Source organism: Sinohyriopsis cumingii, chromosome 1, assembly GCF_028554795.1.
Source record: "Sinohyriopsis cumingii isolate HCF-2022 chromosome 1, ASM2855479v2, whole genome shotgun sequence".
In the NCBI taxonomy this organism is placed as follows: domain Eukaryota; kingdom Metazoa; phylum Mollusca; class Bivalvia; order Unionida; family Unionidae; genus Sinohyriopsis; species Sinohyriopsis cumingii.
In genome coordinates this window covers 89,338,095-89,352,703 of record NC_142961.1, presented here as the reverse complement: position 1 = coordinate 89,352,703, position 14,609 = coordinate 89,338,095, and the positions used below count along the sequence as shown (strand labels likewise).

Sequence of the window (14,609 nt, the reverse complement as noted above, 5' to 3'; positions counted from 1 at the left end):
GTGTAATAAAATTCACATTGCATTAAGTACATGTATATTAAAAATCCATGAATTTGAGTGTGGTTCAATTATTACATAATTCACATATCAGTTGCATCCTGATTGAAAACACATGTATAAAAAATGATAATATTCATTTGATTTAAATCCCATTGTCAACCAACATGTGTGATTAAACAATCACTTTATTCATTGTTGCTGCTAGTACGTGGCTTTATAGTTGTTGTTAATTAAATTGGCCTAGATTTTAGTCTGACTGAGGCGATGGACGTAATCATATTCCTGAGGCTACCAAAGGGATTGGGCTTTTCATAGGGAAATGAAAACCTGTCACCAATTTAAGAATTCTCTCCAGCATTAGCCTCAGATGTGGGAGGTTGTGGTTCAGTCCCTGGCTGAGTCACACCAAAGACTTATAAAAAATGGTACTAGCAGCTACCTCACTTGGCACTCAGCATTAGAGTTTTGTGTTAGGACTGGTCAGCCTGGTGTCAGTATAATGTGACTGGGTGGGATGCTAAATGTCTACGGCATGATGCCTCACTGCTAGACATCACTATAAACTGCTACACTGCAGACATCATATCGATATGACGGGAACATTTTTAAAGCTAAGTTAAAACTCTAAATCACACATACACTCTCTCAAAATGTTTTTGACAATTGATCATAAAATGATTTATTGATGAATTTGTACGTATTTGAACCAAAAGGGGATGAGCAAAACCCCGGCCTAAAATCAAGGCAATAACAGTCTTTTTGCTCACTAAAATACATTTGTCACACAACGGTAAAGATTTGTTTGAAGTTATTAAATATGGATGAAGGTAAAGATGCCATAGTGAAGCTTGTATGTTTTTCTCATGAATCAATACTTGCTTTGAAGTATGTAGCTTTCTTACTTAAGAAGTATATCACATATACTTCTCACAAAAAATTTAGTCCCCTTCTGGAAAGGCCACCCATCTTATAAGGCCACTTTCCGGGTGCAGAAGGATGGCCATATAAGAGGGGGACCACTGTATTTTGACATTGTGTGGCAGAAGTAATTTGACATTGTGTGGCAGAAGTAATTTGACATTGTGTGGCAGAAGTAATTTGACATTGTGTGGCAGAAGTAATTTGACATTGTGTGACAGAAGTATTTTGACATTGTGTGGCAGAAGTATTTTGACATTGTGTGGCAGAAGTAATTTGACATTGTGTGACAGAAGTAATTTGACATTGTGTGGCAGAAGTTGTTGTTGTTGTTGTTATAGGGTTTAATGCCATTTTTCAGCACAAGATAGGCTATACATGGCGGCCAGTATTAATGGTGGAGGAAGAACCGGGAAAACCTCGGAAAGAACCACTGACCCACGAGAAGCTACTGGCAAGCTTTCTCACATATCCACATTTGCCGAGCCCGAGACTCAAACACACGCAGACAGAGGTGAGATGGCAGTGATCCGTGACGGAGAGCGCTTTAGACCACTCGGCCACTCGGGGCCCCTGTGTGGCAGAAGTAATTTGACATTGTGTGGCAGAAGTATTTTGACATTGTGTGGCAGAAGTAATTTGACATTGTGAGGCAGAAGTAATTTGACAAGTACTGCATGAAGAACTATATGATGATGTACCACCCAAGAAAATCTTTGGCTTTACGAGGGGATGCAGTGACAGACAAAAACTGATTGTAATAACAAGTTTTTCAGCCATTGAATATTAGAAAGTGTGTGTGTGTTTGTGTGTGTCTGTGTCTGTGTGTGTGTGTGTGTGTGTGAAATTTTGTAATGGATGGCCATGAAATGGCTGCATTATATCGAAAATTATGTAATAATGTAGGGTGATATAACAAAAGATAGGTGGACTTTAATGCTGTTATTTGTAATTCTGATAGTGTTATTAGTATTATAAGTGTGTACTATATTTTTAGTCTTTCTTGTACTAACAGATAACCTGACCTAGAATTGCTTTTCTCTCAGTGACAGTAGCAATGGCCTTGTCATAATCTGATTCAGCATTATAGTTTCGTGTGAAACTTATTTAAGGGTCATATTCATAGGATTTCCATTCTACTGGGAAATTAGGAAAAATATGAAGAAATAAAAGGCTTTTTCCCAAACAAGAAAAGCCTTTTCATTTTGCAAGTTCTCATTGGAGTTCGCTTTTAGTAGATTGAGGAACGATACAATTGGTGCATGGATCATTTAGGTCCTTGCCTTAAATATATTTATATAGTCAATCCAAGCGTTCATTCAGATTGATTTAAGTAGACTGGTTTCCCCTTAGTCTGATCCATATCAGTCTCCTCTTTTATATAAGGTATAAAGACCAGTGTAGCATTTTGAATATATAAACTCATCTGCAGCATGTAATGTTGGTAAGACTAAATTAATGAAGTTTATCTGCCCAAGTTTCTGTTTTGTTCATATTAAGGTTACAAAAATGTATTGTGATAGATCTTTGCTTATTATTTGGCAGTTGGCACTAAGAACAGTGTTAAACATTGTTGTTAGTAATTAGTTTATCAATAACCTTCAATCACTCAAACTTTCCTTTGCAACGAGTTTAACTATCTGACTTTGCTTAATATGTAGAAATATGCTGACTGTTGGGGCAATTTTCAATGCAGAACCTGATGCTGTCTGTGTCCTAAACAATGACTGCATTAAATATACAGTCCATATTTCAGGTTATATTGAAAACACATGGTGTACAACCAGACTTAAGTGAATTCTTTACAATAATCTGTCCCTTTTATACAAAGTTATATCATTTTTAAATGTATAACAACCCTTTCTAAAACAAATTTTCCTTATATCCACATATGTAATAAAGCAGAGTAAAGTTAACATTTTTATTTTGTAAATTAAAACAAGTTACATGCAAAATGTATATGAATTCAGTAGCAAAATGTATATGAATTCAATAGCAAAATGTATATGAATTCAATAGCAAAATGTATATGAATTCAATAGCAAAATGTATATGAATTCATTAGCTTTTCATGTTTCTAGTGATACATCATGTGTTTTAGTACTTGGTCTTATGCTCAGTTCAGATGTTCAGGGTGAGCCTAAAAAATGAAACATTTTTTGATTTTAAAAAATGCACATTTTCTAAGCCAAAATGCCTTTGATTCCATTCAATAAGGGTCCTAAGTGAATATTGAAAAAGTAAATTTCATCGAGGAAAGATCTAAAAAATAAATGGAAAGGTTTTTTTTTAAATGTTTGGGAACCCTGTCTATGGATTGAAGTACATCTTATCTTTTTTGGAGGTAAGACATTGAGCTCCATGAAGCCTCCTGAAGATTTTGAAGTGTCCAATGTAGGTTTTCTTATATAAGTATCTTTCTGTCTGCCTCCTATAGGTCTGTGTATCAGCCATGCTACAGCTCCTGAGTGATCACATTCAACACATCAGTAAGGAAGAGCTTACGCATCACCTGACCTCCCTACAGACCTTTTTCTTCACTTGTCTGGATCTAAGGGGACAAGAACAGAGCCAGGTAAGTGTGGCAGTTTCCTGTTTGTTTGTCTGTGGTCTGGTTATCACATGTACCACATCAGTAAAAAGAAAGTAACCAATCACTTGTGCTTCCAATAGGTCTACTTCTATCGTTACATGCATGAACATGAACACCAAGTGGTATTAATTTTCCATCACCTGTCCATCTTTCTTCTTATAGATTATATATCAATGGTCATTAAGAAGGATCTTTCAAAATTATGACCTCTCTTCAGACCTTCTTAATCACCCACCCAGACTTACAAAAAAGAGCAGCTGAACCAGGAAGGATCTGGGAAGGGAATGGCATTCTTTCTAATGTGATGTATTTTGGTTGTATGAATTAATAGTGCACAACACATTGCAGTTTCCTATATATTCTACTATTAGTCTCCACCCCCAGGCTAAAAAAAGCCGCTTTCTCATGCACCCTCCTATAAGTCGAGGTGTATGTTGCAAGTCGAATCCATCTGAAGGGGTGACCACTTGTCATCAGTGAGTAAGAGTTGCACTGTGGAAAAATAAACAACTGGATAGATAAATCAGTAGGAAAAATGACAACTTCAATGTCAACTGCAATTATATTATTGAGTGGAATATGTCATAGATATATTAACAGTTTACAATTTGCTAGAATTAAATCCATTAAAATACATAATGCTTGCCATTTTATATCCATTTATATGAAAATCCATGAAATCAGTTGTAGTTCACATACTGCTGTAAATATACTTCAGAATGATTCAGCTCACAATAAAGTCAAACCTGTCCTAACAGTCACTGGAGTTCAGCATTCACCTGGTCACAATGACCATTCTAATTTTCCCCCAGCAAATTTCCTGTATAAATGTCATGTAATCAGTGGTCACCTGTCTTCCACAACGGCCAAGTGTTTCTTAACTAAGCAGTGGTTTCACCCTGCCTTCTGTGGTCACAGGAGCATATCAGCAGTGACTGCTTCAAGACTGCAAATTAAACTTCTTTTGTTTGATGAGCAAGGCATGACATATATATAGGTGTATTATGTGAATTGATGTTTAAAAGTTTCATATTTTGATAGTACTTATCATAATCCAGTGAAACTCAAAGGTGTCAACATGTTGGATTTAAAAGTAAGGCGGATTTTGTCCTTACAGGAGAGGATTGAAGCAATTCTTTTTTAAATTGATTTTCTTTGTTTTTCTGTGTTAATTGGATGAATATGTTAATTGTTATTCTAAGATTTTGAGTCATAGCTATCTCCAGTGAAGCAAAAATATGTGTAATGTCTGAGTTAATGTACACTGCAATAATATCCCTTACAGTTGAGGTGCTATTAGCATTAGCCCCAGGAAGCTTCTTTTCATTCCCAAATCATCAGAGTTCACAAACAAAAGCTGACTGTATTTCAAGCAACAGCTTCATCCATCAATTGTTTAAAGTGTAAAGACCTGTTTTCATGCCCAGTTATACCACTGCCCTAACCAGAAGTCAATTGTATGCACTTTATGTAAAGATACAGGATTGCATACATAAACTGAAAGGATTTGCAATTCATCATGGACAATCAAACAGGCAGAAATCGTTGATAGAAGTTTCAGACATCGCAAAAGAAGTGGGGATGGAGCTATGCACAGAATAAACAAAGATCAGTGACTTTTATTAGGCTTAGTTATCATTTCATATATATGATGGATTAAAGTGAAGAATCATTATCCTTCTGTGAAACTTATTTCATAAAATTCTGTTATTTTTCTCTTTGCTAAATAGCTAAACTAAATCATGTGTCTTGGTAGCATACTAGTACTGTCAATAATAATAATAATAATAATAATAATAATAATAAATGTGAAATAATGATAATATGACCAATAATAATGCTGTTGCTATTCAGTACATAGATGTGTCATGAACCAATTTTGAAAGCATAACCTGCCTTCAAAGGCAACCTGTCTACAATGGCCATTTATGCCTTTTCCCATGGGTGGCTGCTGCAAACAGGTTTGACTGTATTGTGTAATATGTTAATTCCACTCATGAGGCCCTGGATGGCCTAGCGGTCTAAAGTCTTTACTGATCGCTGCCATCTCATCTCCATCCATGTGAGTTTGAGTCTCAGACTCAACCTAGTTGGGAATGTTAGAAAGCTTGCCAGTAGTTTCCCATAGGTATGTGTTTATTCCTGGGTTCTTCCTTCACTTTCTTAACACATAGTGTTGAACCGTTCAAACCACTGTGGTTGTTGATGTTACAGATGAGTAAACCTCAACTTAACTACATGATATTTATTTAAATGTGAGTTGTTTGGTGAGGTTTTGTTAAAGTGGGAAATTAAATTGCTTATTCTAATGGCAGTTAAGTCTTATGGCCAAAATACATGGTGTAGAGACCTACGGCAAATAAACCTTAAGTAATGGACTGACCATTTAATAATATCAAAACATCAATGTTCAGTTTCATTGTTGTTGATAAAACATGACAGTAGTTATTCATTGATGATGAACTGAAGCATTTAAGTTCATAATAAGGATGAACTCTATCCATCTAACAGAATCAGCATATGGCAAAGAACAAATATGGTGCCATGCCTATCATGCAAGTGCATCAATTATTAGAAGCAGGGATTTTTTTTATATGACTGTTTACTTTATAGCTTCAGTATAACAATCCAAATTGGATTGCATATTTATGCTTTCAGTGTTTGTCTTCCTATTTCTAGTAACGTTGTGCATTGGTTAGATAGCATTAGCTTCATGGCTTTTTTAATTTTCTCCATGTGATGCAAGAAAACAACCTTGACCATACAGCGCTTTTCAAATAGCGTTGGTTCACTTACAGTTTGAGAGTGATTTTACAAAGAAAATAATGCAAGCACAGCAGTTAAAAATCTTTAATAAATATATTCAGAAATTCTATTCTTAAACACAAATAGTTCTTTACATATTGATGTTTCATGTTTCAAAACACAACTTGGTATATTTTCATTATCAAAGAATAACTTGCATAAATTTAGCATTGATAACAAATGATGACTTGCAGGGGAAAGAAAAGAGTTAATGGTCATCCAGCTATTAAAATGCATGCTTAAGAATGTGCACAAGTTTGTTTTGTAGGTACAGTTGATATCAACACCTGCAAGAAATAATTTTACCTGGGGAATACCACACCAAGTTACTGAGCTTGGTTTTGATAAATTACTATCACTCAGTTTATGACTAAAAAGAATCACAGAGTGATGTCATCTTTGCTTTCCTAATAAAAGAAGACAGAGTTTACTTTGTTCAGGCTTCTTCATTGCCCATATCACCAGGTACCATTATGCCTGACTTGCACTTGGGGTCCGGAAGAACCCTTTAGATTTTGGCATTTTTATGAGTGTAAAAAGAAAAATGGTTTATGTTCTCCTTCATCAACAGTTACCAACCTTTGTGGATGGCTTTCACTTTTGTGTAATGAAGAACCTTAACAGTTTTGTGTCTGAAGGTCAAAGGCCCAAGCCTTTGAAAGATTAAAAATGGTATCCACAGAATAACATTAGTTATACATCATTTATCTGGACCAAACTCTCTAGATGGCTTGCACTTAGAGCAAGAGAAAAGTTGATTTGGGGGACAAAAGGTTAAAAGTCATGATGACTGTGAATGAAAGAAAAAAAATGGTTTCTATGCAATAATATTTGCTCTCAATCACAGTCCTAGGCCAAACTTTATGGATTATTTACATTAAGTAGTAAGGTAAAAGCTAATTGGTTTTTAGGGTAAAGGTCAACATCAGAACAAATGTGGCTTCTGTCCATACATTTTAGTTATTTTCATAGAAGACTGTTATTAAACATAGGACTCATGTATTCATGGTACTCTTGTTGGATATTTTGTCATAGAAGACTATTATTAAACATGGGACTCATGTATTCATGGTATTCTTGTTGGATATTTTTTCATAGAAGACTTATTAAACATGGGACTCATGTATTCATGGTACTCTTGTTGGATATTGTTTCATAGAAGACTATTATTAAACATGGGACTCATGTATTCATGGTACTCTTGTTGGATATTTTGTCATAGAAGACTGTTATTAAACATGGGACTCATGTATTCATGGTACTCTTGCTGGATATTTTCTGCAGTGTCTTCAGAACATTAGATCTTTTCACACTGATTTTATTTGAGATAATTGCCTTTTGTATGAAAAAACATGTAAATCTCATGAGTTATTATAATAAGAGTTATCATATAGTCACCTTGCAATTGGTGACATATGTCAAACATATCTCTGACAACCTGCCTTTTGAGAGTCAGCAATCTTGGCAGATATTATTTGACCAGAAAGTTTCCCAACATAATGATTGGGATGGATCCTACTCACAAACAGCATATGGCAGGGTTAGGACTCAATGTCAACAAATAGCCTATACTAAAAAATATTATAAAAATGTAACTGATAAGTTCAACTAAATATATTCCATATTTGTTGGAATTTGCTTGAAATATTAAGCATTTACATTATCATGTCTACATAGAGAAAGTGCAGGACTGATCTTTGCATTCAGTACTTGACAAATGTGATATGAAATAAAGGGTTTACAGAACAATGAAAGTACAGGCATTTATGTAATTGAAACTTGCGGTGCATACAGATGCTAATAAAGATGCTGATATGTCATGACATTTTAGAGCATCAAACTTGCAATGAGTTCTGTAAGTTTTAACACTTCACTGTATTGTATCATACCTATGTACACTTGCTCTGTCAAATGGTCAAAGTTTATTTTACAGTATTACAGCATGAATTATGTGTATTCATTAACTGTTTTCTTTTTCTTTACCTTAAAATGCAGGTACATTGAAACCCTGCTATAACATGCTGGTCAGGGTCCGCAAAGTGCCATCATACTATTACCATGCCATGCATTATTCAACCAAGTCAGTTAACTGATGAAAATATTGCATATGTATCCTGTAAGTTGTAGAAGATTGAAGTGGGGGGGAGGGGCTCAAAACTGGACATCAGTGATGCATATTAAACAAGAAGTATTTATATTTAATATTTATTTACTGGGCAGAGAACCATTCATTGAATGATAAATGTGTACCAAAATTGGCAACTGAACTGTAAATAGTTAAACTATGTGTACACAGCAACCAGTTTCATTTTGTTCATAATATAAATTTCATCATCATTGTGTTCAAAGAATCATAATTTCAGCACAGAAAAACTTCCATTCAAATCTAAATGCTTGAGTCTTTATTGTTGCACTCATGCTAACTTATAAAACGTTCATATTTACTGGACATCTCTAAAGGGTCTGATATTTTACTGACAATAAAATGCATAATCGTACATTGAGAGTTTCTGAAAAGAAACTTGTATTTAGGTTGGATAAATACTTGAACTGAAATTCATACAGTTGGTCAGTAGTATTGACCTCAAAATATATTTAAGATGAACACTCTAACAAGTGTGTATAACTTCCTGGACAAACCATTCGATTTCGTGGGTAAAAGGTGACCTGCATAAAAATATTCGGTTATTCTCTCATTGGGTGTGAATGATGATTATATGAGTAAGCATTGGTTGTTTTCATTTATTGTTCATAGATAATTTATTTTTAAATTCAGATGAGAAATTATTTTAGACCACCACTTTGTTTGCACTTGGATTTGTATGCTAGATGACTTCGCATACATCTAGTGACTTTTGTTTACCCAGGATTTATCAATGATTGTACACAAGATGCATTGCAGAAACAACAAAGAGAGACAATGATTTAATTGATGGTTTGGAAGTAATCAGATTAACAATTATCAGCTTTTTTAGGAGTTAACATCTTTGAAAATAAGCACAAAGCAACAATATTTTTGCTTCAAGAAATAACATCTTGCCAAATTATAAAATCAGACTCTTGTCATTTTTAAGAGCCATGGTATATCCAAATTCATCTTATAACAAAGCATGTTGTAGCAGGGATTTACTGTATTTTTAGTTAATTAATTTTTGTTGTCTCTTGAAGGTGTCGCATCACAAGGTAGAAACAATTGAAGGAGTTGCAATAGAAACAATTATCACCATGGTGATGAAGCTGTCAGAAGCCACCTTTAAACCTTTTCTTTTCAAGGTAATACTATTAATTCATCAAATTTTTCTTTAAATGTGATTTTGAACATAGACATCTGTAAATATTGCAGTGAAAGGAGTAGATGAAAGAATTTAAAAAATTGTGATGATGGAAAAGGCATGTGGTAAACAATAGAAAAGAACACAGTTTCCTTTATTGCACACCTCCATGCAAATGTTTACCAGAAACTGAAGTTAAAATTTTTCATATAAAACTTCCATTTTAAGTAGTGATTGTTTCTTGAATGCCATGTGCAGTGTTTCAGCCAGGACATCATTGTGAGAATTGTGCAAAACTCAAAAGTCCAGAAAAAAGATTTAATGCACAATGGTGTGATTTTCTTTACCTTTAATGTGATAAGATGTACCAAACAAACCTTAAATGTACAAATTCCTCAATGATTGTTTTTGTAAAAATAAAAAAAATCCATCTTTCTTGATAGCACTCATTGCTTTCCTGATCTAGTTTCCTGATTTCTCATATCCCATATGTTGCAAAAGTTATGACTGTCCAGAAAAAAATAGTTTACCCAGTATATCCTGTAATACTTCTTGGTTAAGAGATTGACTCGTTCCCAGTGTCAAAGAAAGCTGTATAAATTAGCTATAGCTGGGTACCCAGTCTAAGTTGAGAGGTTTGGTTCCACTCTGCAGTTTCATACTTTTGTACAGGGTTTAATGATTAAAGAAAAAGAGTTTCCCAGATTTTTCTCACTGGTAATCCTAGTTATTTAAGAAGACCTTATTTATAGTTATTTAAAAAGACCTTGTTTCCCTTGGCATATCTTAGGTATTGTGAAAAAACTTTTAATTCCCTTTGTTTGGGTATATGATTGATGGGAGATTTAGCTCAGAATGTATACAGCTTGGACTTCAGATATGCATCTTTCAAAACACTGCTAGCTCTGCTTGGTCATTGTCATTTACTGGATTTCAAACAAAAATTGGTATTGAAAACTTCTGATGAAGAATTAGATTCTGAAATGGTGGAATCAAAGAACGAAAGCAGGCACAGCCCCCACCAAGAAATCTTTTGAAAGCTTATAGTTCACAAAGACAAATGACTGTAATGTTGGAGGAGCTTACAGAGTACATTCCAAAAATGAGAAAGTTGTTTTACATTGGTCCGATTACAACAAAAACAAATTGGATCATTTAGAAAAAATACGGGTCACAAATACCCCTACCTGTTTTTGTTTACTCTAGAAATTCAAAACCTTATTGTCTGAGGCACTCACATTATGAATTTATTAATTTCTGCAATAAATGTTTACCTGTCCAACATTATTTGCTTTGAAATCAGTCATTGTAGAGTCAGACCAGATCATTTTTTCCTGCAGTTTTTTTGTCCAATAAAATAACCATGTCCATTTTCAGGTGACAGTTATTTTAGTTGAAAAGGAAATTGTAGCAAACTGTGCTATAGTCCAGTGATGGATGCAAAGTGTATAATGCTGAACAGTGAATACTTATTGCAGAAATTTATGAATCCAGGACCCAAAGCACCTGTGATTATTATCAGCTTCTCTTGTGGGCGCTCATGCTGGGAATTGAATTCCTCATGTTCGAGTTACCATTCTATTCTAAAAAGAATTTATTTTGGACAATTGAGTCTATATCCCCCCCCATACAGTTCTTTGGAAGTAAATGTAGCAGAGATTTTACTTGAGATTTCATCAATACAGTTGCATGAATCATATGCTCTCGATTGGTGCCTAAGCTAATCAGATTCAGTAAATAAACTTGATCATCTTATGTTTCTTTGGCAGAGTGTACAGTATATTAATTTAGTTTGGGATGTACTCAGTTAAGTCTAAAATCAGTCGTTTAGATCTCTTTTTGTTTAATAATTCTTAGGTATATTTTATACATCTTTTTGGCACCATGGAATGAACTTTCTTATGTGCCAGAGATGAAAAATATATGGCTCTTTGGCATGAGGATGCAGCTTAGAATGAACCCTGAGCATATAATTGTAGAGTTTTACTTTTTCCACATCATTAGGTATGTTCAGAGGCTCTAAATAGGAGAATCTTAAAGTAAAGAATTTTATTGGTTTTTCATGCAAATAACATTTCAAAATTGACTTTGAAAATGATATCTCGTTTTATTTTGATGCTTGCCCATTATGACTATTACAATTTGCCCATTTTTTTTTCAAATGAAAAGGGGCTAAATGGCTCCTTTTTTATACTTGGCTGAAACACTGCTTGTGTACAACTCCATTCCTCCATTCCTGGTCACAGTAGTGAAATTTTCTTTCAGTTGTTTGACTGGGCCACACGAGATGATGAGCAAAGACATAGAATTCTGGTCTTCTATAGGTTGGCAGACAGGTATGTATTTACAACTTGCCCTTCTTGCATAGATATGTATAAGTTTTAATTTGTCACTTTTTCCATCTCTCTTTAATTTTTTTCTTTTTCTACCTTTGCAACATTTCCCGTCTTTCTGTCTCATTTAACTTTAGGTTGTACTATGTCCCAGTTTGCTTTTTCGTCATCACTGTTAGACTTTGCATCCATGTGTCTGTCTCTTTATGCCTCTGTCATATTTTATATTTTTTAATATATTTAACATTTTCACATAGTAAATCACATAATACCGTATGAATACATTTTAATGAATTCTTGCTGATGATAAGAATATTATTATTGAATGCCAAAAGCTGTAGATAATTAGTATCACATTCATCAAGAATTTATATTATTTAAGGTAGACATGCATATGTGAACAGCATATTTTCAAGTTTGGCAATGAGAATTTATGCTCTTGACTTAAAGGGTCAGTCATTGTAACAGGATAGACCTGAATGGATGCTTGGATCGAATGACAACACAATGTGATGAAAGATGGAAGTTTATGATATGAATTAATAAAAATATATATACTACAAATACAGTGATACTTTCATGCTCTAAACATGTCTCCTTCAATTACTCTACCCAAACATTCACAAATAGGAGGCAAAAAATGATTCATATAATCAAACGTATGACGGTAAGATTCTTATAATCTCACGTAATGGAAGTGAGATTCAAATAATCTCATGTGATGAAACGGAGATTCATACAATCTCATGTAATTTCATGTAATGGAAGTGACATTCAAATAATCTCTTGGAATGAAAATAGATTCAGATAATTTCATGCAGTCAAAATGACTCAATTGTACTCAATTGAAACAACAATCAGTTGAAATAAGCAGATGACTCGGTCATTTATACAGCTGTACGATTCATAAATATTTGTGAAAACTTACAAATGTGTCCACTGACAAACCAGTTTTCCCAAATTTTTGGGTTGGCCCACACTTGTATCGGACAAGTTTACAAATTAGCAGTTTCATCTTCAAATTGCCTTGGTGGTTACATCATCTTCCATATCCATATAGACACACAGCCAGCCAGACTGACAGCCTGATAAACCCGCACACACATACACACTGACAGCACATAGTTCTCCTAAAATGGGTTGGCACACTTGTATTGGCCATGCCCACCCTTCATGGATCCACTGCGCGCACAGACGTACGTACAGACAGGTACCAACAGGTACAGACAGCTGCAATAAAACCAAACTGGTCATAATAACAGGTACAGAATTAAAATCTATAGATACATGCTACTAAAATAGATACATGCTACTAAATTAAATCCCTAATAGCAATTTGTAACAATTCAAAGGTTTCAAATCTGTAGTAGTAAAGGCATCATTTCATGATACAACATTAAAAACTGAATACGCTTCACATATCAAATAAAACACAAATGTAACACTTAACCCCTATGGCTGGAGAACAAAAATGGAGAATGTTCACTCACTGACAAGATCAGTTAGAAATTAAACTTGCCTTAAATCTACAAGAGAGTGAGTATTTGTAAGGGTAGAATACCCATGCATACCGTACTTTTAGCATGTCTCGCCGCAAGCGATATACGCCGAGATACATGCTAGTTCAGTTGCTTACCTAAAAGAAACAATTATCCACCCTAGGTAACGTTGTATGCAGGTATGACGAAAATGATCAAATTGTTCGAAGGCAAAACTAAGTTATTTCTTGCCTTATTCTGTGGCAGTCATGTTTTTAAATATTGCACACCTGATGAATTCAGGATCCATGCATTTCATATGGAGGTTATCCTTGAACTATTGAAATTTTCACAATAAAGTCATGGCTATTAGAAACATAGTCTTTGTTTTGCTTTTATAATGAACCTTTCCAATTAGAATTCACAGATATATTAAAGTTAAATGCCACTTGGATCGAATTAGAAATTCCACACTTTGGGCTTTGAAAATTATTGTTTGGTAAATTTCATAAGGTTAAAAGCTCATAATAATGTTATGTGTATTTGATTTAATTATATCTGATTTAATCGTTTGCAAGTTTTATAATCATTTTATTTTTTTTAAATTTCATTATATGTCAAAATAATGTTTGCTAGGAACTCATACTTTTTCCAGAAAATAGTATGACCTTGACTGTTCGTTTTTGTAAACACCAGGTGTTGACCTGGATCCTGACCTTGATTCAAAGTTTGTAGTAGCCATGTAAATAAGTTCTATTTTTATTTTAAAATGATTGTTTGTTGTTGAGGTCATGATGTGACTTTATGGTGTAAAATGTAAACAATTTTTATAATTTTATTTCTTAGAGTAAAATTATTGGTTTTTGTCAGGGTCATGTTAGGCGTACACGTTATAAACACAATCAAAAGACCACCCTTTTCGATTTTGCAACTTGGGGATTTTCGAAACTGTTTTTTAGAATACGATATAATCTTTGTTTTGGAGAAATTATTTCATTTGGGCGTTTTTCTTTACACTGGAAAGTGTCTGTTGTGTCATTTGGAGTTATTTCAAATTATTTGGATTCAAAAGGATTTTTAAAAATTCCTGGAGATATACATGTGCTCATACAAAATCCTTGAACAAAGACATCTCTCATAAAAATTTTATTCGGATATCCAATGAAAAGTGATATTTATTGTTTCTTCAAGGAACTGTAGACTTCAACAC

At 34.0% G+C, this 14,609-nt stretch overlaps 1 protein-coding gene across 1 annotated transcript in view; it reads left to right on the top strand.

Moving 5' to 3' along the window:
* The window catches only part of LOC149807312 (HEAT repeat-containing protein 1-like), a 178,280-nt gene that overhangs the window by 109,733 nt on the left and 53,938 nt on the right, over window positions 1-14,609 (top strand). Inside the window, exons 38-40 of the mRNA XM_089965190.1 lie at window positions 3,356-3,493; window positions 9,485-9,589; window positions 11,854-11,924. Of these exons, the coding sequence (XP_089821316.1) occupies window positions 3,356-3,493; window positions 9,485-9,589; window positions 11,854-11,924 (314 nt within the window). The remainder of the gene's footprint in view (window positions 1-3,355; window positions 3,494-9,484; window positions 9,590-11,853; window positions 11,925-14,609) is intronic.